Genomic DNA, 24,018 nt, shown 5'->3' with positions numbered 1-24,018 from the left:
TAGGAGCTAGTTTTTCTTTACTCATTGTAAAAACAAGTAGTTTAGAAAGAAAAAAAACTTGGTGATAGAAGAATAAAGTCGTTTTATCTTTCTTGCACATTCTGATTCTCCGGTTCCAAAAAAACGTTTTTGTAGTTATAATTGTATTTTCAAAGTTTACTCGTACTTTTTTTCTGTAATTTTTTGGAGATAGACGTGTGAACTATAAACTATTTATTTATTTTATAACCGATCCAATTATAATTTAAAAAGCCAAAGAAAAAACAGTAATTGTTACTATCTTTTATTAAGTTTTGAATAACCGACAACAAATCACGTCAAAGCTTAACATAACGCAAAAGTTACAACCAATAACATGCGTGGCTTGTATAATGGATCAGAGGACACAAGTGAAGCTTCTGCATCAAGAACCCACCATTGCGTCCTCATCTTCACTTCTATATATTATGGTACATAATTGCTACTTATTTGGTGGATTTTATGACTTTTCTGCTTTGAAAATTTTCATAAAACCTACTTTTTAATTCTTGAGAAGATCTTATAGTTGATTTTGTTTGAAGCATTTTAACACATAAAATATTATAATAGATATTTTTATAATAATTTTAATGTTTTGGAATGATAAAGTTATTTACAAATTTATTGTCTTTTAAGTGAGAAACGGTGTCATTCTTTTATATAAATTTGACCAACTCGTATTATTATTAATACATTTTTCCAATGAACTCTCTTTAAAACGCATGATTAACAATGTAAATTTATAATTGATTAAGAATGCAAATAGTCAGTGTATATATATATATTGCTCCAGCTTTAAACATTAAAAGAAGTGTCTTTTTGTCTTTGTCCCACCCAATTCCTATCTCTTTTGGTGGGTTTTGTTTGCTTCCCAAGGAAGTTTGTGAAGTGGGAAAAGCGAAATGGATGGCCATAATGTACTTACGGTGACAAAATTCACACGGGTTTTGGCCTTTCAAAAATGACACAAAAATAATTCACTTACGAATTATTATGGACATGTTTTGTATTTGTTGTGAGGAGAGACTCCTCCAACATCATCATCGTATCTCTTCCTCATAATAGAATATACTTTTCATATCATGTAATGTCTTCGGTGCTGTTTGGTTTGATACAGAAAATCCGAACAAAAGGGCTTCATGGAATTCACTTCTTTTGGTTCATTCTCCTTTTATGAGTATGCTAGTCCAACCAAACTACTGCTATGGCTGGCATCTATCTTCTCTGGCATAATCTTCTGTCTTATTGTAAGTAAACTCAGATTCCTCGTTAGTTGTGTTGTGTGTGAGTTTTATGAGTGGAGTTTCTGTTTGTTCACTCTTCAATTTCTTCTTTTTGTGAAACATATGTTCAGTTTTATCTTAAAGGGGTTAATTCTAAGAATGACTGGTTGTGATGAAGAACTTTTTGTTGGCAATTTTAAAGCCTGATCCTTCTGTTCCTTCTTGAAGGCTTATACATCAACTGCTGTTTTGAGTTCTTTGTTGATCAAGGGATATGGCAAATTGAGCAGTGCAGAGAAAATTGAATGGAATAACAGGTGAAGTGTTTTTGCATAATCCTTCCTGTTTGCATATTAATTAACTGAGTATTAACATAATCTGTAATGCAGGGGATTCTCTACGTTTCATGCTCTCTTTGTATCATCTGCATCTTTCTACCTCATCTTCTTATCAGATGTCTTCAATGCGAATTCACAGGAGGTAGTTATTAATAAATCATCAAGGTTATCAGATACAGTATTGGGGGTAAGTTGAAGACATAAGCAAATTTTAGTTGTTAGTCTCATAACATAATGTCACTTGTTTTGGAACATTGTTGTTAAGATTTTGTCTGTCAGTGAAATTTATATACGAATGTTAACTTGTTCTGTTTTGGGTTTTCATTATACTTCCCTGCACAGATTTCTATTGGTTATTTTCTAACAGATCTGGCTATGATTCTTTGGAACTTTCCAGCTTTAGGGGGTCTTGAATATGTAAGTAGATATAGTCTTTCTTGTTATTGTTCTTAACACATTAACAACAGTATCAATGCACACTATCTGACACAATATTTAGGTTCTACACCACGGGCTATCCATAGGTTCCATTACACTATCCCTGCTAAGTGGTCAAGTTCATATCTACATACTAATGGTTCTTTTCTCTGAGAGCACTACTCCTTTTGTAAATCTTAGATGGTAAATCTCTTGTTCAGAATTTCATTTACCTTCATGTGCTTCTATAACATTACTTATAACAATAGTTCTATATATAGGTACTTGGATATTGCTGGACTTAAGAGTTCCAAACTTTACATTTGGAATGGCATATCATTGTTCCTCGGGTGGTTGGTACTGCTACTGTCTGATAATTATAGTCTTCACCTAACTCCAATTACTCTGCTAAGTTGGTTAAGTATACTGTCTAGAACATTGTAATGATAAAATGTACAGATAAAGTATGTATCAACCAACTAAAACATGGATCTGAAAATGCTGAAGCTATTTGTTTTTCGACAGCAGATGCAGAAATTTAGTCCTTACAATAAATGTTTGTACGAATGTCAAACTTTGTTGTGACTTTTGGTTTTTGTTGGTTGTTATGGAACTACTTTTCTTGGTAGTTCCAGGTGCAAACCAGTCAGACCATAATGAACTTCTTGTGCAGAGTGAATTCAATTCAACCGCTTGAAATTTCTATCCTTAATTATTATCTATTCTGTGGTAGGTTGCAAGGATTTTCTTATTCATGTTCCTTTTTTACCATATATGGACCCATTTGGTTGAGGTTAGCATGTGTTCTATGATCCACTGTGACCCTGTTACATAATTCTTCACAATTTTCCTTCTTTATTGCACTGAAGAAAAACTGTATATGGTTTATTTTAGGTGCAGGAGGCGTTTCTTTTTGGCTTATACACCTTGATTATGGTGCCTTCTGTGTTGGCAGTGATGAACATATTTTGGTTCTGGAAGATTGCAAAGGGCATGGTTAAAACTCTCACTAAAGCAAAACACAACAAGGGAGCATGACAATATACTCTTAACATAGTATCTTGACATGGCCAACAATTGTTTTATAGTACAGTTACAATCAACACTTTTGTTTTAACCTGAAATTTTAAGCTTTACTTGTATATTTTGAAATTTGAAATACTCAATTGAAATTCTTTGTGTCAAAATATGACCTCAATCATTTTCTTAGCTTTTTTTTCTAATGAGCAAGAGTTAAATTAGGTTCTTCCTATTTTTACTGATCAGTTGGTAAGCTAGAAGGATCTAACTTATAGAAAATGCTAGTTATCCATTATGAATGAGAATTTAGTGCTGTTATCTTGTTTTCCTACTAAACTCAATAATCTCATACACAATTTAAATATAATGTTTTTATCCAGTGTTTTTTAATGATAAAACTCTGACGAATAAGGTTTCAAAATGAAAAATACTTCTGATAAATAAATTAGGAAATGATAATAAATATTATTGCCTTATATGGGAATAATGTATGCTTTTTAGAAGATATTTAGTCAAAAGTTATTCTTAGTAGAAAACTTAGTATAATTATAATCTTTACGTAATTAATTCAGTGAAAATTTACTAGAATAGTATGGAAGAAAAGAGTAAATATAACTTTTAATTCTTAACTTTATAATAACTTTATTTTCATTAATAAGATATCGGTATGATGTATTTTAAATAATTAAGAGTAAATAAGTATAGTGTGACTTTTGAAGAAATTACAAAAATGTATTAATATTTTCGCTAAAAAGAATTAAATATCTTTTACTTATAAATTATGACAAACTAAAATACTAAAAAGATTTATAATTCGTATTACAGTTACGTCTAAACGTAAAGATGGATAAATGATTCACAAACATTTTCGAAGGTATCTCTAGTCTTCATGCCATGATCCATCCATAATGTTAAAATATTATTTCGTCCAAACAAGTAAATAAATAAAAAAATAACAGGATAATAATTAATGTTGGGTAAAAAGATAAAATAATGTATATAAGTTTCAAACTTTAATACATGACACATCTCTAGAAAATATTTTTGAAATATTAGTTTAATATGATAATATTTTGAATTAATATTATGCCAATAATTAATAAACAGTAATTAAAATAATATATTAATATAATTTGTTGCACTGAATATTATTCGATTTGTTTTTTTTTCTAGAACTACCATTTCTTTTTCTATTTTGTTTTCTTTTTCTATTTTGTTAGTTGTCAAATAACTCACAATTAAGGTATATAATATTAGAATGTGTGTACCACCCTATGATAGAAAAAAGGGAGAGGAATAAATAGAGAGATACACCACATAAACAACTTAGGAAGAACTAGGAGAGTATTAAAAGCTCATAAGGTATGTCATCTCTGCACTCTTCTTTTTCTCTTTTTAGTGTACATTGAGAATTTTTCTAAAGGTATTATTTTCTACTACACACATAATGTTTTTGGTATATGTTATGTCTCCCGCATCACGTCAATATTTATTTTTTTTTAAAATAAATAATAAATAAACAATTTCAAAAAAAATATTTCTTATTAGATATTTTCTTATAAAAAATAATAAGTCATAAAATAAGTGGCATAGGGTCGGTTTCTTTCCTTTCTTTCCCACCTTTTTTTAAAATAAAATAATACAAAATCATCAAAATAAAAAAAACGGTATCAATTCTAATCGGGTTCACCTTTCAAAAATCTCAAACAATCCATAATAATCTTCAAACAAATTCATAAACTTTTTTCTAGATAAAGAACTACGCGATCCCTAATTGTTCATCATAAAAAATCTTTTGTTTCTTAATAGTTTCTTTATATTATTATTTTTTTTAGGAAAAATTAAATATTTTGAAAAACCATGTCAACTTTATAGATTTAATTAAAGGTACTGTTTTTAGGCAGGCGCAGTAAAGTGCTAATACCTTCCTTACACGTAACCGATTCACGAACCTAAAGTCTAGTTTTCGGAGATCACACTTTTATTTTATGGTTTTACAGAGTTTTTCAATAATAAATTATGGTGAAAATCTTTTCTCAAACCCGTTTATTTTCAGTTCGCTGGTTGCTACAATAGACATTTTATTTAAATGTGTTATTTTGTCATAAAAATTCAGATTTCGATTATAAGAATAAAAAATATTTTTAATTTTAAAAAAATTAAAATGTAAATAAAAAACTACTAAGGTGAGTATTTCATTGAAACAAAAATATTATCAAAACATGGTTTGATAGATAAAATCCATACAAAATAAAATAAAAGATAAATAGCTATTCCACATTTCATCCTGACAATTCTTTTTAAAAATAATATCGTAACTTAAAAAAAAAGAATTTTGTATTTTTTAAAAAATAATAATAAAAGATAAAATTGTGGTTGTAAGATGGATGATTTTTTTATATTAAATATTAAGGAAACATGATCCTGTATTCAGTATCATTCTCTGTTTATGATATAACTTTACTTGAATATTAATATTAATTAGATTCACTTCTGTTATCTATAGTAAAAATAAAGAAATATTCTAATTGTACATATTTCTACTTGTAAAATTACCATCAAATGTTACTTCTTTCCAAAATTATTCTTAATTATTTTTTTCATGGTTTTAACTAAAAGAAGAACTAAATAAAAATAACATGTTATCCAACATTTAAGAGAAATTAAAAAATATATATTAATTATTAACATAAATAAATTTAAAGTTAAACTATAGCTTGTTTAAATCAATATTACAATAAAAGTAGAAATATAAATGGTAACATTTTTTACATTCATCAAAGAAATACTCTCATAATTGTTGGGTCTATCGAGAAAAAATTCTGTTGATTAAGACAATAGTCTTTCATCTTTATATATTGTTCTACCTTCTCATTTCTATCTTAGGATTTGGAGTGCTTACTTGAATTCGCAACAATAATATCATAAACTATTAATATACTTTTACATTTTAATTTTAAATATTAATGCTTGTATCAAAGGAGTGCAATTTATTTTTTGTGGGTATTAAAGTTTTTTTTATTAAAAACAAATTTTGTACGGTTTTTTTTTCGTGTAACCATTACAGTTCTCAGGCACAAAAATAACATTTTGAGGTATATATCACATCCGAAAGCATCACGTTCACCACAAGCAATTTACAAACCTGTACCCAAAAGTCCAAAGAAGAATGAACATTTTAGCCACGAATCCAATTTCGGTTATGCTACACGACACCTAAGGAAAAATTTTAAGAATTGATGAGCATCAACTTTGCTTAAGCCGTGATCTCAGCACTTCTAAAAAAATGAAAAAAATAAATGAAATTCTTCTCAAAAGGTATAAGTGAACAATGCAATAAAAAATATATTTATAAATTAAAATTTATTATTATTTTTCAAACTTTAAAAATAAATAAATATAATTTTTTTAATCTACATATGTTTACAAGAAAATAATTTACATAATTTAACACTTCATTATTAATTAAAAAAATATTTTACGTATCAATTTATTTTAAATAACTAAACTAAAAACCTATATTTATTTAATTTTAAAATTTAAAGATCAAAATATATTAAATTTTTTAAAGTGATTTTCGTATGTTGTAAACATATTCTTAAAAAAAAATATCTTAAAGTACAATACTTTCTCTGCTGAAGACCGTCAACTACCAATCAATTTTGTGGTGTAAGACTGTTAGCTATTCAGACGGAATGTTACGGAAACGGAACACTGATAATTCGTGGTTGTTGCATGTATACGTCTTTTCTTTCTGTACACTTCACAAGCTTTGCCTTTGCTTTCCCGAATTAGGTTTTATTTTCTCTTTTTTTCATTCCGCGATGTCTTTGCCTCTATTTCCTCCCTTCCTCTTCTATTTTGTATTTTTTCATTTTATTTTTGGTAGCAGTAAATGCACACGTTCTATCTTTCTACAAAAGTTCTTATCATTCAAATCTGAGAACTATGATCGGTTGTGGTAACGCTTGATTTTGAGGATGGTGAGTCGTAATTACCGTGCTAGGTAGTGTCTGTTTAGGGTAGATAAAAGTTTGAGCCTTTTTTTTTTGGCGTGTTCAAGATGTGGAGTAGATGGTGGTGTGCCGGTGGTGGAGGATCGATTCTGAGGCAAAGGGTGTCTTTTGTTTTTAGTGGAAGCCATGGTTGTGGGGGAAAGGTTCAGCCTTTTGATCCTTTGAGGGGTTTTGAAGGGGAATGTGGTGGAAGGAGAGGAGGGGTGGCGTTTGTGTTGAGGCAGATGAAGAGCGGTGTCTGTTCCACAGCTTCAGTTTCACACCCTGCTGATGCTGTCAGTGGGAATGGGAATGAGAATAGTAATAATAGTAATAATAATGATAATAGTAAGAGTAATGATGATAATGGGAATGGAAAAAAAGGGTCTATGTCCTTCCGTGAGGCTAAGAAGCTAATGAGATTGGCGAATGTGGAATCGCTAAAGGAGAAGCTTGAAAGGGAGGAGAAGGAGATTATTCCCTACTGTGAGCTTCTTGAAGAGTGTAAGAAAATGGGTGTTGCAAGAGATGCTGAGGAGGCTGCAACATTTGCACATTGTCTTGATGATGCTGGGGTTATTCTCCTCTTCAGAGACAAGGTCTATCTGCATCCTGATAAGGTGACTGCTCTTTATCATGATTCTATCATTCAGTGTTTGATAATTGTTTCTCAGAAAGAAAAAATTGAATCTGTTACCGTGTGGCTTTCTTAAAACATGGCCAAATCAAGCATGTATTCAATGCCAGGAGATACCATTCATTACCCCTTTTCATGGTCCCCTTAGCTTTTAGGCTTTGTTTGGAAGTTTAGAATACTTTGTACTGCGACATTCCTTTTTTTGTTAATTTGTGAGAGTTGCAAATTAACAGATTGTCTCTAGGGGATGAATGGATTGTGTTTGCTGTTAATCTTTGAACTTCACTTTGTGACATGGAAACTCTGTTGTCTGCATTAATGTGAGTTGGTCCAAACTCACCGAAACATGATCTTTCATCAAGTGGAATAATATTGTGTGATCCACGTAGTCAACCTTATTAAATGAGTACAACATTGTTATTGGTACACTCGCTGATAGAAGGCATGGATACTTCAAAACTGTGACTTTGTTAAACACTTTTATCAGCAATTTGTTGAGTACTTCTGTGTTGCTGTTTTAAAATTGGAGTTTTGTTTTACCAACTTATATTGAACTTGTACACAAACCTTTACTATATTAATCATTCAAATAAAACTTACCAAAAAGATTTAGTTTATAAATATACCAAATGTTTCCTTCCATATAAGAAGCCCTGTGTTGTATGATTTGTAGATTGATGATCCCTTTTGTATTGCATGGTGAATATCAGGTGGTGGATATGGTTAGAAGAGCAGTTCCACTGGCACTAACAGAAGATGGTGATCCAATGATGGAGGAGCTAAAGAAGCTGCAAGAGAAGAAGACAGAAATTGACACGTTGGCACACAAGCAGGTTCGGAGAATCCTGTGGTCTGGACTAGGACTTGGTGTGTTTACTGTTGGACTGTTCTTCAGGCTAACATTCTGGGAATTCTCATGGGATGTGATGGAACCTATCACATATTTCACCACTTCCACTGGTTTGGTGGTAGGCTATGCCTACTTCTTGTTCACTTCTAGAGACCCCACTTACCAAGATTTCATGAAGAGACTCTTTCACTCCAGACAGAAGATCCTTCACAGGAACTACAATTTTGATGTTGACAGATTCAATGAGCTCCGATGCATGTGCCATAAACCCTTGAATGCCAAAGCCATTTTCAGAAATCGCTCTGGGGTGGAACAGGATTTGGAGGATGTTTTGCGCAAAGATTAACCGACTAACATTTCTTTTAGTATCGTATTCATACTTATGGTTTCTAAAGATAAAATCTTTACATTAACCGTTGTGAACAAAATAAGAAAAATCTTTCATTATTCATTTATTCCTTTAGTTGTATAAACATTATTTTCATGTCCTTTGTACTTGATGATAATAAGTCACGTACTTTAGTTCTTCATGTATTATTTTAATCTCTTTAATTTTTGTCATCTCATCTCATAGAGATTAAAAGCAGAATGCTTAAAAACTAAAAAAGATTGAGGTTTTTTTCACCATATTAGTGCAACTTTAAACAAAAATTCTACAAATTTTACTGTCACGTCTCATTAATTCAGTACTGAGTCACCTAGCTGCTTACATCAATGCACTCACGTCACTTACTCGGTGCATTAAAAATCCACTTAGTAATCCATGCATCAAAAGCCACGTGTGATAGTAGAAGGTTCTGAAGTCAGTATTGGGAGTACAGGTGTCGGCAGGGGAATGTTCGTCCGTTTGGACATGGATGAAAACAAAAGTAATTTCTGGAAAACCATCCCACTTTTCCTGCACGCACTTTCTTCTTCCCAAAACTCAGATTTCAACTTCCTCCTCCTTCTCTCTAGAACCTTTCATCTTCTCTCTTCTGCAAACTTATCATTTCCTACTCCGATCAACATTCAGGCACCGTGGAAGCATTCACGGAGTTGTAAGCTACGTTTTGAACCGAACAGTTTTGGATTCTGAAACGGGTAAGTTTCACGTTCTCAACTGTTAGTTCTTATCAACATGCAAACCTATCTATGGATTGCATGCACCTCATCTGAACCAATCTTGGTTTTCTGTAATTTTAGCCTGAAGAGTTTGATTGAGCATTAAGGGTAGAAGCGATTTTTACTGGATACTGAATTTTCTGTTTGAAGAGCGAATGCTCGTCTTAAAGGTAAGGGAAGCTTATTAAGTTTAATTCATGTGTATGTGTTGTTCTGTATGAAGTATGTGAAATTATGAAGTATGAAATCTGTATGATTAATCTTTGATGTATGATCTGGATGATGAGATGATATGTGAAATTTATGAAATGTGCTATGATATGAGTAATTAAATGCATGAAAGTTTATACTGAAAAACGAGTTACTGTAAGTGAGAAATTGAATATGAGATGTGTATGATAATGAACATTCGTTATCGAAACGGTCTTTGACCGTTCGGTATTCTCAGTAAATTATTTAAAATAGCAGAACCCTTTCATTTGGAAAGGATTCTATTCGAGGACGAACGCCCTCTTATATATATAGCTTTACGTTTGAGCGTTCGACCAAACGTAGACATCATGAGTGTTGTGTGAGAATTTGAGAAAGCTTGAAAATGTCCCTTTGAACTTTTAGTCAAATTATTAAAACATAAACTTTAAGTATCTCATCCTACATAAATCCCAAATTTCTATGATTTTGAATCAGCAAATAGCCTCGACCTAAAAGCGTACGTCCTAAGTGGCGCTCGGTCTTAGACCGAACGCTCGTCCTAAAATTTGTAAGTGATAAGTAGCGCTCGGTCCTATACCGAACGCCCGTTCTTTTCAGTTATTCCTGAATGAAGAGTTAAACAGCGTTCGTCCAATAGATTTATTAACGTTCGTCCAAGACTTCGGTGACGTTCGTCCAAAACTTCATTAAATGTCTATTTTCGCGCTCGGTCATCGACTGGCGGTTTGTCTCCTGAATTAAATCGTGCTCGGTTTATTTATTTAAACAAATTTGTGATATATATATCCATTTGATTCGCTCTAGCGTTATTGAACTTAAATTATTCTAAGTATTTTTCAGATCGTATTAGAATCAGTTCATCTAACTGATTCAAGTTGTAATGAAGTCCGTATAATAACCTGTGTTGGTTTTACTCTATTCGTTAGCGAGCCTTTCTTGGTATTATCTTAACGTTCGTCCTCTATTACAAAGAGGACTGGACGTTCGTTCTTTTATGAAAGTGGAACTAAGATTGAGAATGTGAATAAGAGGAAAGATTAAGATGTGAGAACGGTATAAGAGATGAAATTATGATTGTGAAATTTGAACAAGCGTTCCAGGGAGGAACGACTCTTGAATGGAAATTTGAGATTTGGTAAAGTATGAACGTGGTAAGCTTAGATGGTGGTTCATCCTGATATTCCGTGAGTGCTCGTTCTCAAGTAGAGAGGAGTATGTCATGTGTGGGAATGGCAGGAGGTCTAGTCCATAACTGTAACTTGGACAGAACAGATTAACCTCAGGTGGTGACTGATGAGCATTCTAGTTAACTCACCTGTGTGCATGAACGCCTTAGCTACACAGGATTCATACAGTCCGGACGGTCGGTCTAGTATCAGGATTTGGAATGAATTAATGAATGAATTGATGTATGTAATGTGATTTATTTGACGTGTATTTAATATGTTATGAACTGTATGTTACTTGAATTAAATGCAATAAGCTTACCCTTGCATTTTCCCATTGTGTTGTCTGTATATGTGGATCCGTCTTGTCCTTGCAATGATCATCCATGTGGATGTGAGCAGATGGAGAGGCTTCTCTGGAGCAAGCGCTTGAAGAAGAATTTATTGCTGAAGAGAATCTGGTAGAGGTTGAAGTGAAGGCCGAACAGTAGGACGTTCGGTGGGATGTTAGTATAGTTAGATTAGCGGACAGTTTTAGAACGAGCACCCCTTTTGATATAGTTGTGTAGATTGGACGTTCGGTATTTGTTTTGTACACCGTTCGTCCTTATTACTTAGTGAACTCTCATAAGTTTGCTTGTGTATAGGTAAGGCCGTTCGGCCACTTGCGAACCCTACCTCTTTTATTATAAGACTGTTTTGTTATATTAATATATGTGAATATTCTATTATATAGTTGCTGACTGTATAATTTTGGGATGTTACATTTACACATATCGATAGCTCGTGTTTGTGTGACACAACTTTATCCTATAGAAGTCATGTTTGTATTGCGAAGAAGTTATGCATGTATAACGATTTCAGACTTTTTTAAGTGAAATTGTATAAAATTGACATAATTTTAGTTCAAATTAAAAAAAAAAACTTAATTGGTCATTTGTTTTCAGAATTTGTTTTTGTTTCGATTAAATTTTAATTTTCAAAAAAATATTCAAATTCAATTAGGTTCTTTTCGTACTATACGTCAAAGACATTTTATGCGGTTTTTATATTAATATTTTTATTAAAATTAAACTTTTAACATATTAAATTGAAATAATTACATATTAAATTACTTTATTGTTATAAAAATAAGAATGATAATAAAAATTTAATTTATAGATATTAATAATTTAAATTATTGTATATTTTTTAATTATATGATAAAAATTGAATTTTTAAATTTTAATATTTTTAAGTCAGTTATTTTAAGTGAGACAATAATTTGTTATTTATCATATAAATATTATTATATTTATTAAATAAATTTGAGTTTCGTTATATAAGTATTTATAACTATTATATTATTAATTTATATTAGTTTATATGATTAAAATAATTTATTTAAATGGTATCCAATAATGTTCTTATAATTAGTTTAAAAACAATTTCAAAATATTTAATACAAAATCCAAAAATATAAATATTTATATAAACATTAATAAAAATAATAAATTTGATTTAAAATGTTCTATTTTAAAAACCACTAAAACTGAATGTAATAAAAAAATCATATATAAAGATTAAATTAAATATAAAAAAATGACACTTGCATTTATACTCACAAATGATACTTACATTGACAAGTAACATTGTGTGTCATGCTAGCATCGTCAATGTCATATTACATTATCAGTGTGCCACGTGACATGTTAACATTGTCAATACTACATATAATGTATGAACCTGATATACATTTTTTTTTATAAAAAATAAATAATTAAAAGCTAAAAAAAATTATTAACTCAAACGAGACGTGTTTTTAACATCCTAATCCTATAGTACTAACCATAATAACCTAATTCGATCAAATTTAAAAAAATTTGAACTTAATTGAAAAAAAAAAATCATGTGAAAGTTTTCAACAAAAATTGAAACTAAATGACAAATTAAGACCAAATAAAGTAACAACATGGAAAAAGTAGTGTAGAATTAGCCCATCTTATTTTGAAGAAATTTAAAGTCGTAACATGTATATATAATTTTTTTCAAGTATGAGGCAAGCATTAGTTACCAATCTCGTAAAGTTTAAACAATTTATCTATTTTCGTAATTTTTATTTTAAATTAAACTAATATAACGATAAGATAATCAAAAAATGATTTATTCGGTTAGTATTAAAAGCTAAAAATTATCCAATTATAATTATAAAATGAGCAATCAAACAAGTGAAGAAAAATTAATTTTTTTAACAAATTGAAATTAATATATGCCCCAACTAAAAGTTAATTTTCTAAAAACTAAATGAAAGAGCTTTTATAAATTAAATTATATATAAAATAATTTCAAGTTATAGAAATTTATCTCTATATAGAAGTGTTTTATAGTTATAAATTTATTCAAACAAATTCATAAATTAGAGCAAAAGTTTCAGTTAAATAACCATTGTGAATTTACATCTCAAAACGATCAGAAGGTAAATACCTTTCAATCACATAATATTTCTAATTTGTTAATCGCATTAATTTTTGTACTTTATATGATAAAGTATTCCTCGAATATACTAGTATTGATCTATCCCTAGACAAATATATGTTGACTACTAAGTTGACATGTACATGACAGACTACTAAGTCGACATGTAATATATGTCGGACTATTAAGTCAACATGTATTCGACCCATATTTACTCAATCCACGTGATATTACACAAGTTACTTATTCACAATACTTTATGACTAACCATGATAATTTAAAAGTTAACTGATATTTGGACCAATGGACTCAATTAACACTAATATAAATAGTACATCTTACAAAATATGTTAAATACGTTAATTAATTATCACATTTACTACTTGTTAAGACACTAGGTTGACTTGCACATCCAACACATCTTCTTCTGTAAACACAACTCATGTTTACTTCAATAAAGAAGAGTACTCAAAAGGAGAACAAATATATTAACAATTGAAATAAAAGTGTTTTATACACATTCAACTCTATAAAAATAACTTTTAAAATTAAAACAATTTTAAAATATAATTTAAAACTACAAGTAATTAGTTCGGATAATATTTTGAATATATATATATATATATATATATATATATATATATATATATATATATAATATTATTCAAATCATTCGAAAGAAATTAATTTTAAAGTTCTTTAAAACGAAAACTTCAGAATGTTAAATATAATTTTTAATTAAATTGAGATATTTCCAGAAAAAAATATATTCCATATAAAAATATATAAACAAAATTCTTCAAACATTTAACATTTCTCTTGAGATTGATATATTAGGTTATGTCCATAATAAAGTATAACCAAACAAAGAAGGGGTCAACTGCGATATGGATTAAGATAAGAATAGAAATCAATGTATTATTATGAATTGGTTTATTCAAAGCTCAATGAATAATTAGTTATCAGAAAAATAAAAAATAAATGTGATGAATAGAATAAATATGTAAAAATAATATCATCCATTTCAAACACTTTAAATTTCATAATTAAATATTTTTAAATCGAAGTGGAAAAACAGAAAAAAAATTAGCTTTTCAGGATTGCGGTGAACGTGGATCGAACACGTGACCTTCAGATCTTCAGTCTGACGCTCTCCCAACTGAGCTATCCCCGCAACTTGTTTACGTGGTTGAATGTTAAATTAATAAATATCAACAAATTAAGGTTCGAATAGCCCAAGTCCATTAAAGCACGACACCGAACGAAGAGCCGAACTGTTTTTGTTTTCTTCAAATTTCGTTTCTTTTCTTTTCCTTTTCGTGGCTGACTTTTGACTTCACATCTAAGCATAAGCAAAGTAGCAAGCGAGAAACGGGAAAAGCGAAACGCAAAAGCGGTTGTTGAATTTGGATGTGGAATTTTCGCGTTCGAATTGGAGGGAGAGAGAGGAAAACAGGATTAGCATAACCGCAGAAGCAGGAGCAGAATCACGTTTCGATGGAGGCGGTGGCCGAGGGTCTATGGGGACTCGCGGAGTACCACGAGACGAGAGGAGAAATTGGGAAAGCAGTGAAGTGCCTGGAAGCCATATGCCAAAGCGAGGTTTCGTTTTTCCCAATCGTTGAGGTCAAGACTCGTCTTCGCATTGCCACACTTCTCCTCCACCATTCGCACAACGTCAACCACGCCAAGTCCCACCTCGAACGTTCCGTTAGTCTTTTTCTCCCTCTCGCTGCTGTTAGTTTCCACTTCTTCAAATTCTTTGCTTATGGTATCTGTTTTGGTTCTTTTTTGCAGCAATTGCTTTTGAAGTCTATTCCGTCTTGCTTCGAATTGAAGTGCAGAGCGTATAGCTTGCTCAGCCAGTGTTACCATCTCCTCGGAGCTATTCCACCGCAGAAACAGGTCTTGCACAAGGGACTTGAGCTCACTGCATCTGTTGGATACGAGTACGTGTTCTCTTTCCTAGATCTTTCTCTCTGGTATTTTGAGTTTAGGTTTTAGTTTAGCTCATCTTAAACTAGTGGTTTGCACTTTGGACTTTGGAGAATGAAACGTAGTTGTAGGTTCAATGTTTGTTATTAGCGTGCTTGCTTCTTACCATAAATGGTTGTTGTCACTGCACTTTATTGTCTGATGATTTGCTTCACAGTTTGGACGATGCCCATCTGTTGTTGCCATTGCATTTGTTTGGACAAACTTCTTCTAGGAGAAGAAAAATGATGAAATGTGCTTATCCATAAATTGAAATTAGCTTGTAGTGATGTGGACTATGCTAGGTTTTGACTATGATGGGATTGCATTGGATGACTATAGGAAAGTTGCGGGTTTGATTATAACTGTTAGAATATTTATCATCATTATATTGTGTGTCTAGGGTTATCTTATTTATCATCGTTACAGGGTTATCTTATTTATCATCGTTACAGGGTTATCTTATTTATCATCGTGACAGGGTTATCTTATTTATCATCGTTACAGGGTTATCTTATTTATCATGGTTACAGGGTTATCTTATTTATCATCATTATATTGTGTTAGGTTATAAGGTTACTCTATTTATCATGTATTTTGTATTAAACTTTCTTATATATACCATGAGAGTGAGATGGATCTTTTCAAGCCCTCTAAAAATATATTTTTCTTTTTCTAATATTAACAATAACAGTCCCTGAAATATAAACTCATTCCTGAATGGATATGGAATTTGTGTCTCATCTCCATCCCCTTTGGATGACAGGTATAATTGGCATCCATTCGTGTGTTTATTAAATATTTTTCTTACAAAAAGTAAGGATTGTAGTAAAAAATGTATTTATTAACAATTCAATGTTAAACTGACACATATTTTCTTTTGTTATAAATAATAAGGAAAAAGTTATAGTTGGATAAGTCTCAAAATAAATAACCAAATTAGCTAATAATGTTTTAGTAATTTAAAAAGAAACAATATATACATACTCATTCTATTTCTACATCCGATTTAAAAAGTTGGGTATTCACCTACCCATACCCGTGCCCATCAATTTGGATATTCTTGTCAACATCTGGATGGGTTTGGACAATACCATGGATATGAATTTATTTGTAATCTCTAATATTGCATGTTTTTGGATGGGAACTTGGTGGCTTTAATTAGTAAAACAAAATGTAGTTGCAAAGTTCAATACCAACGCAAAATTTTGAGCTATGGCATGAGGGGTGAATGATTTCTTATGGTTGAATTTTTTTTGGATAATCCTCAAGTGGAATGTGAAATACCTATAATTCTCTTTTGGGATAATAATAGGATATTTGTATTGCTCACAATTCAGTCCACGATGATACCAAACTCATAGAGATAGACCAATACAACTTCAAAGAAAAACTGGATAATGGTCTTATAACTGATTCCAATATCCCATTAGGGCTTCAAGTAGTAGATTTGTTTACGAAAGGTCTCCTTACAATGCGGTTTTATGATCTTACATTCAAGCTGCAAATGGTAAATATCTGTTCACCAGCTTGAAGGGGTGTTGAGATATGAGGAATTACTATTAATTATTGGGACTATGGAGATATAGTAGGGATGGGATGAATAATTATTAATTATTGTATTTGTTTCAATAATTTATTTCTAGAGTCAATCAGAATTTCTTCCCTATTTTAATCTCTTCCCTTACCTTTTTCAAGTCTGACTAAGGCTGCTACTACAACTACTGTCCCTACTGGTGCTACGTATTCATGGTGTCTAGTTTATTTTTTTGAAGGATTTCAATGAAGTTGTGGTCTTGCAACTTCAATTCACAGCTTGCAAATGCTTTATCTATTGAAGGGGACTACCAGGGTTCAATCTCTGCCTTAGAGTGTGGATATGTCTCTGCTACTGAAGTATGCTTGCCAGAGTTGCAGGTATGCTGTCAAAAAGTTACAAATTTACAACTTACGTGAAAAGACATGTTTTTTCTTCCTTCTCTTCGTTTGCCACCAATTAGTTGGTGAATTTCTATCTCTACTAGGTAGAACCTTCTGGAAGTTTGTTGTCTTTCACATCTATTGTGTGTTCAGCTATTAACTCTCTACTTTGCTAAAACAAAGGGCACTCCATTATGAGTTTAATATAATATTGCCCATCAGGTCTGTTGTGTAATTTCTTGTTTTATGACAATGGAGCAGATGTTTTTTGCCACTTCAATATTGCATGTCCGACTCATGCAATGGGATGATGATAATTTGGTAGAGCAAGCTGTTAATAAATGCAACGAGATTTGGGAGTTAATCGATCTACATAAAGTGAGTGCAAATGTTCTTTCGCTTCTTACTTTTTTAGTTTTCTTTGTGCAGAGAATGCACAACTGTAGAGACTGCATGTTTTTAAGTGAGATATATCATGATTTTTTTATACCTTTGCTCTAATTTATTTTCTCTCTTGCATCCTAATACTTCTCAGCGACGACAATGCCCTGGCTTACTATTTTATAACGAATTACTTCACATATTCTACCGATTGCGACTATGTGATTACAAGAATGCTGCACCTCATGTAGACAATCTGGATGCTGCCATGAAGTTTGATATGCAGCAAACACAGCAAATACAGGAGCTAGTGAAGGAGCTTGAAGTTCTAGATCAAAGTCTCTCACGGTCTGACCTTCACTACAGGGATAGGACAGCATTATCTAGAAAGCAAACAATGATTAAGGAGCAACTCAGCAGCATGACTGGATTGAATTTAATTGGGCAGGAATCACTGCAACCAGTTTATTTTGGGAATGTCAGAAGGACTATAGGAGATAAGCTTCAATTAGCTCCTCCTCCCATTGATGGTGAATGGCTTCCTAAAAGTGCTGTCTATGCATTAGTTGATCTAATAGTTGTTGTATTTGGTCGCCCAAAGGGACTTTTTAAGGAATGTGCTAAACGCATACAATCTGGGATGCATATAATACAAGGTTGTTCAACAGCTTTTTTAGTGAGTTTGTGTGTTTTTTTCATCATCATTTGGGTTTGTTCCAATTTATTGCTTTCTTGAAAGTACATCTGCTACTTCTTTTAAGTACAAAATAATGATTTCTCATGTGAAATCAATTTGTATTTTGCTGTCCAAATAGCCCTGTGATAATTTTTGATGTTGTCTGATTTATGCCCTTTTACTTGCAGTTCCACCATCTCAGTTTTCAACTATTCTATATGTCCAATCAAAACCATAAAATGTCCTCTTTATAGTTTTCTTAGCTAGGATTTAATGTGAAATGTCTTATGAACCATCAACATATTAGAAACATTACTCTGTTGAATTATTTGTTCTGATTGCACGATTGATGAGTTGGGTTGTTTCTGTTATTCAAATGGATTTCCATGTTAGTCGCAGCTGTTTTATGGCCTACTTTAGAGAGTGAAGTTGTAGCCACTTTGAAATTATTTTCCTTATGAAAATAATATATCTTCTTCTGTAATAGTGTCTCACATTGTAAATATTGTAAATAATGTATTTTACAAATTTCTATGCTAATGGTTATTAGTTGTCATACATAAAAGGTTTTATTTTGGAACGGTACTAAAGTATTTAGGTCTATATGTTAAAATGGCCAACATATGTAAAATCATTTAATTATATAAAGTTATTCATATTTTCAAGTACTTCCTTGCAGATGAATTAGTAAAGCTTGGAATTACTGATGGTGTTAGAGGTGAGATTTGTTATTCCTAGCTTGTCTGCTGTGAGATGCTTAGGCTGTCATGCAATGAAGAATTTCTAATGCAATTTTGTTGAACCTTCTTTTTTACCAGAAGTGGATTTACAACACTCTTCTATCTGGATGGCTGGTGTGTACTTAATGCTACTAGTTCAATTTCTTGAAAACAAAGTGGCTATTGAACTCACACGAGCAGAATTTGTTGAAGCACAAGAGGTTGGTTATCTTCCTATGGTATATTTTGTCAGCACCAAGGATGAGAAGACATGATAGTTTGCATTTATTCCATACAATTTCAAAATCGCTACTGATAAATAATAATCCACCTTGTTAACTGGCTTGCTTCTGCTGATATTTTTCTTGTTCCTGTGGATTTATAAGGTGGTATTCCATTACATTCCGGAATTGAAATAGTTAATTAATACCACTGCAATTTTTCAGGCTTTGGTACAGATGAAAAATTGGTTCATGCGGTTTCCAACCATATTACAGGCGTGTGAATGCATCATTGAGATGCTTAGAGGTCAATATGCTCATTCAGTTGGCTGTTACAACGAAGCTGCTTTTCATTATATTGAGGCAGTGAAGGTATATATATATATGCATATGACATCTCTATAACATAGATGGGATATTTTAGTAGTGAACAAGATGTAGTTTCTGCAGTTTTGATAATTTTGACACATATATATGCTGATTTGGCATGCTACATATATATTAATGTTTTTGTCTGTAGGGCTTGTTATAAATTGTTGATGAAGATAACTTCATAGTATCCAAGCAATGACTATATATTTCTGTGTAGCTTACAGACAGCAAATCAATGCAAGCTATGTGCCAAGTTTATGCAGCTGTCTCTTACATCTGCATTGGTGATGCTGAATCTTCTTCACAGGTGGAGAAATGCTTCTAACACAAATTAAATTGGTTCTACATATTTTTGAAGTAGTTTAATTCCAGGAGATTTTTTATTGAATTATATTTTTCCCTCAGGCACTTGATTTGATCGGCCCAGTTTATGGAGTAATGGATTCTTTTGTAGGAGTTAGAGAAAAGACAGGTGTTCTTTTTGCTTATGGTCTTTTATTGATGAAGCAACAGGATCTACAAGAAGCAAGGTAAGTTTTTAAATAACTAATGGAATAACCTGCACAGATGTTGAGCTTACAATCTAGAGTTTAATGTATTTGTTTGTTATTTTTTAATTTAACAGTAAATTTGTTAGTACATATGTTTATAAAAATATTGACAACACCTTGAACTGGTAAATTACAATAAAAAATTAGCAATGAAGAAATATTTAATTTAGCTTATTTTAACTATGCATCCAAATTGGAAAAATGCACTTTACTTGCATTTACTTTATTCATTATTATAATTTTGTTATATATTAAGATCCCCGGTTGAACTATTGACTGGATTACTTCGTTGCGTCAGTTTTTGAAACATGGATATGGGAAGAATTACTATGCCTTCTGTTGGGTTTCATTCATATAAAAGAACCGGTGCTATCAGTTCTACACCTTAGTTGGTGGATGTTTCTTTAAATGATTATGTCATGTAATGTAACGGATTTGACTGTTAAATGGACCTCAAAAGTAAGTAATCTCCAGAATGGAATCTCACTTGCGACTGATCTCTTACCTCCATCTGACATATATAAATTCTACTTCTTCCTTTGTCTAAGTTGCAAATTTGTTGCAGAAATCGCCTGGCAAGGGGATTGCAGCTGACGCATACATATTTGGGAAACCTTCAACTTGTTTCACAGTATTTGACAATCCTAGGCAGTTTGGCCCTTGCATTACGTGACACCGTACAAGCCAGGGAGATATTGAGATCTTCTTTGACTTTAGCAAAGAAACTTTATGATATTCCTACTCAGATTTGGGTGCTATCTGTTTTGACCGGTACTTTTATCTTATCTAAGACTACCTAGTTTGTGAATGCAACAAATCTATTATGACTTTAAGTGCTCCCTAGTTGCATAATTTGTTGAGGAGTACTTAGATTACCATCTGAGTGTCATGCGTTTCTTGCTTATTTATTGTGCTCATTTTTGGTTTGAACTTTTTTATGATAAACCTTGTGTAGATTGGCTGGTATGTAACTGGGATAATAAATTAAATTGTTCAATTTCTGGCATGGTGTCGTGGCTTTATACGGTATATTTAATTGGAGGTTGCTGGTTCAAATCCTAGAATCAGTTTCTCCATTGGCAGGTGTATGGCTGTGCCCATCGTACCTTTCCCAAACCCCATCAAGTGGGAGCATCATGCACTAAGTGCTCTCCCACTTTCTATTTATATATTTATCATATCATCTCTCTCTCTATATATATAATATTGGAAGTCTTACATCGACTAGAGATAAGACCAATTTATAATATATATAAGTGGGTGCAAACCTCACCTTACAAGCCGGTTTTGTAGGGTTGAGTTAGACTTAAAGTCTACTTATCATGGTATCAGAGCTAGGTTAAAACCTCTTAGTGAGATTTGTGTGGACATATTGTTCCACATGCTATCGGGCCACTTTCGGACCACCCATTAATGTCTAGTCTCACATTAATATCCACTCGAGATGTATGTACCTCGGCGTGTGTGGAAGGTGTGTTGGAAGTCTCACATCGACTAGAGATACGATCCATTTATAATATATAAGTGGGTGCAACCTCACTTACAAGTCGGTTTTATAGGGTTGAGTTAGGCTTAAAATCTATTTTTTATCATATATATATATATATATATATTCCTGTTTTTAAGATGGTCGTCCTTAATTGTATGTATCTCAACGTTTCTTATTAGGTTTCTTTTATTTAAAAATGTTCAAATATACTTCCTGGTTCTTGTAGCTTTATATAAAGAATTAGGTGAAAGGGGAAACGAAATGGAGAATGTGGAGTATCAGGCAAAAAAAACAGAAGATTTGCAGAGGAGGCTTGCTGATGCACATGCCTCCATTTATCATATTGAAATAGTAAGTTCATCTCGACAAAGAATCGGTATGCGGTATGTCTTTTGGATTTAGTTATTTATTGTTTATTTCACCACATTGATCAACAGATTGACAAAATAAGACTTCAAGTCCACCAATTAAACGATTTGGACATCAAGCGTGCAATGACAGACCCAGCTCTGGGAGTCAATCTTGATATCCCAGAATCTATTGGTCTGTCGGCAGCCATGCCTGCTCCTTCATCGTCAAGATTTGTTGATATAGACACCAGAAGACGTGGAAAACGGAGACTTTAGTGTGTTCCTTGTGCAGGCAAAACCATTATAATTTTTGTGAATTAGTTGCAAGCTATTGGTCCAAGGTCCAAGTGGGTTGAAGAGTTTAGCAGATAGGGTTTCTAGCAAGCCCTCTTTTCACGCGCATCACTGTAAAAGATTCTGTACAGTTAATTAGAATGTTTTGCATAAGTTATAGATGGAATAGATATTAGAAGTTACCAATTAACATTTAGAATAGATGTTTATTTCTATTTTATTCTTTTTGTACCGAAAGAGAAAAAAAAAGTAGAATAGGTTTTTTAAGGCAGGTCCTTAGGATTGTGTTTGTTCAGCTGTTTATAGCATTTTTCAATTCAAAGAAGTCAGTATGCTTTCTTATTTGAAGATGTTATATGTAAATTAATTGCAATGGTTTTACTGAAATAGAAATTCATGTACACTACATCAAGATGAAATGTTTTGTTCTTTGTCAAAATTAATCATATCTACTTGTTTACAAAAGGAACTTCATTTGCTTTGGTCTTTTTGCAGTTGTTGTTCATGGTTATTCAGTACAGAATGTTCGAAGCTTAAATGTGTATATTTGATTGTTCGAATGTTGTAAAAATTGGCTTCAATTATCCACTTGGTCATCTCAGAGTGTGACAGTGCTTCTGACCTGCTATCTACTTTTGTGGGTTGTGGGAATACTACCTTGTTGTGGAGTGAGTTGACAATATTCTGGTGTTAAACTGGAGTAATAGTCATCGTTGTTAACAAAAGGCAAGCTAGACATTGAATTAGGAAAATTAGCTTTTGTAAAATGTGTGGAAAAAAAAGGACTAAGTTTCAAGGGACGTAACCGAACTGCAAGTGTATAGTTTGAGATTGTGCAATTTTCTTGAATGAGACAGGAAAATGTAATCTTATATATCTGGTAATAATATTTTGCTTGGAAGTTTAATAATGTGTTATATTTTACTTGGAAGTTTAAAAATGTGTTATATTTATCTAAATTTGTTATGCCATGCTGTTTTTTTAGAAATGAAAGTTGTCCATAAAATAAATCTATAAATGTTATATGCATTCAATAAAAAAAAGTGTACAATGAGATCAATTAAATTATAATAAGAACTTAGATCCAAGTATTTATGACACCGTCATTATTTAACTTATATTTATAGTTTTTTAAAGTATAATTGTTTCAATATTAAACCTTAATTATACTTATTTAAGTAATGTATATGAAAATTATATCAGAGTTTGATTTTGCATTGAACATTTGAAGCAAAATAATAAAAGTAGTACTTCTCTAGAATATTTTTAAAAAATTATGAACTTACAAATATCTAAATTGTTATTTCTTGTAAAGAGTTATGTTTTTGTAAGAAAAAACTTAAATGAGTTTTAATTTATAAAATTGAAAGTAAGTCTTTTTAATCTAAATTTAAATTTAATAGTATAATAATTTGAAAAATAAATTATGTATTTGTCTTTTTTTACCCAAACAAGGTTAAAACTTCCCTAAGCTGAATGGATTACGATTTAAGTTACTTTTATTTTTATTCGTTACGAGACATCTTATATGAACATGTATATTTCTTTAGTTGTTCATTTGAATAAGACTAATAACATGATTTGATGGTTCGAAACACTTTTTCCCTTGAAATTGTAAAAAAAAACCTCAAAATTA

The 24,018-nt window shown here is 31.6% G+C and overlaps 3 protein-coding genes and 1 non-coding gene across 6 annotated transcripts; 3 read left to right on the top strand and 1 right to left on the bottom strand.

Moving 5' to 3' along the window:
• The first annotated feature begins 953 nt into the window (after positions 1 to 953).
• Positions 954 to 3,205, top strand: LOC124829637 (uncharacterized). Of its 3 annotated transcripts, none has more exons than XM_088092443.1 (8): positions 955 to 1,265; positions 1,470 to 1,558; positions 1,631 to 1,766; positions 1,922 to 1,996; positions 2,079 to 2,200; positions 2,278 to 2,349; positions 2,730 to 2,789; positions 2,891 to 3,205. In XM_088092443.1, the coding sequence occupies exons 1-8, from the start codon at positions 1,158 to 1,160 to the stop codon at positions 2,925 to 2,927; spliced, it is 699 nt and encodes a 232-aa protein (XP_087948569.1). In that variant the 5' UTR covers positions 955 to 1,157; the 3' UTR covers positions 2,928 to 3,205. The 3 variants fall into 3 exon arrangements, with proteins under 3 accessions (XP_087948568.1, XP_087948569.1, XP_087948563.1); XM_088092437.1 differs by having other exon boundaries at positions 958 to 1,265; positions 2,278 to 2,353; XM_088092442.1 differs by lacking the exon at positions 2,730 to 2,789 and having other exon boundaries at positions 954 to 1,265; positions 2,278 to 2,353.
• A 3,489-nt stretch (positions 3,206 to 6,694) lies between these two features.
• LOC124829639 (calcium uniporter protein 1, mitochondrial-like) lies at positions 6,695 to 9,028 on the top strand. Its single transcript, XM_088092431.1, has 2 exons — positions 6,695 to 7,631; positions 8,359 to 9,028. Exons 1-2 carry the CDS (start codon positions 7,080 to 7,082, stop codon positions 8,842 to 8,844), a joined length of 1,038 nt encoding a protein of 345 aa, XP_087948557.1. The 5' UTR covers positions 6,695 to 7,079; the 3' UTR covers positions 8,845 to 9,028.
• A 5,508-nt stretch (positions 9,029 to 14,536) lies between these two features.
• TRNAF-GAA (transfer RNA phenylalanine (anticodon GAA)) lies at positions 14,537 to 14,609 on the bottom strand. Its single transcript has one exon. It is a non-coding gene; the product is annotated as a tRNA-Phe (tRNA).
• Positions 14,610 to 14,716: 107 nt separating this feature from the next.
• On the top strand, positions 14,717 to 22,788 carry LOC124829640 (Tetratricopeptide repeat (TPR)-like superfamily protein). Its single transcript, XM_047303193.2, has 13 exons — positions 14,717 to 15,145; positions 15,233 to 15,384; positions 17,185 to 17,326; positions 17,591 to 17,707; positions 17,865 to 18,366; positions 19,066 to 19,104; positions 19,205 to 19,326; positions 19,552 to 19,698; positions 19,916 to 20,005; positions 20,104 to 20,228; positions 20,815 to 21,020; positions 21,965 to 22,089; positions 22,176 to 22,788. The coding sequence occupies exons 1-13, from the start codon at positions 14,933 to 14,935 to the stop codon at positions 22,362 to 22,364; spliced, it is 2,169 nt and encodes a 722-aa protein (XP_047159149.2). The 5' UTR covers positions 14,717 to 14,932; the 3' UTR covers positions 22,365 to 22,788.
• The last annotated feature ends 1,230 nt before the right edge of the window (positions 22,789 to 24,018 follow it).

Source organism: Vigna umbellata, chromosome 1 (genome assembly GCF_029865625.1).
Source record: "Vigna umbellata cultivar VRB3 chromosome 1, Vumbellata_1.0, whole genome shotgun sequence".
In the NCBI taxonomy this organism is placed as follows: Eukaryota; Viridiplantae; Streptophyta; class Magnoliopsida; order Fabales; family Fabaceae; genus Vigna; species Vigna umbellata.
Note: the sequence above shows the minus strand (reverse complement) of the source record. Positions and strands in the feature narration are given on the sequence as shown.

Excerpts from the sequence above, each read along its gene's own strand:
- LOC124829637 (XM_088092437.1), top strand. The coding sequence starts at position 1,158 with ATGGAATTCACTTCTTTTGGTTCATTCTCCTTTTATGAGTATGCTAGT. Across the intron at positions 2,201-2,277 it reads CCTTTTGTAAATCTTAGATG|GTACTTGGATATTGCTGGAC; the intron begins GTAAATCTCTTG and ends TTCTATATATAG. Across the intron at positions 2,354-2,729 it reads CATTGTTCCTCGGGTGGTTG|GTTGCAAGGATTTTCTTATT; the intron begins GTACTGCTACTG and ends ATTCTGTGGTAG.
- LOC124829639 (XM_088092431.1), top strand. The coding sequence starts at position 7,080 with ATGTGGAGTAGATGGTGGTGTGCCGGTGGTGGAGGATCGATTCTGAGG. Across the intron at positions 7,632-8,358 it reads TCTATCTGCATCCTGATAAG|GTGGTGGATATGGTTAGAAG; the intron begins GTGACTGCTCTT and ends GGTGAATATCAG.
- LOC124829640 (XM_047303193.2), top strand. The coding sequence starts at position 14,933 with ATGGAGGCGGTGGCCGAGGGTCTATGGGGACTCGCGGAGTACCACGAG. Across the intron at positions 17,327-17,590 it reads TATGCTTGCCAGAGTTGCAG|ATGTTTTTTGCCACTTCAAT; the intron begins GTATGCTGTCAA and ends ACAATGGAGCAG. Across the intron at positions 20,006-20,103 it reads ATGCTGAATCTTCTTCACAG|GCACTTGATTTGATCGGCCC; the intron begins GTGGAGAAATGC and ends TTTTTCCCTCAG.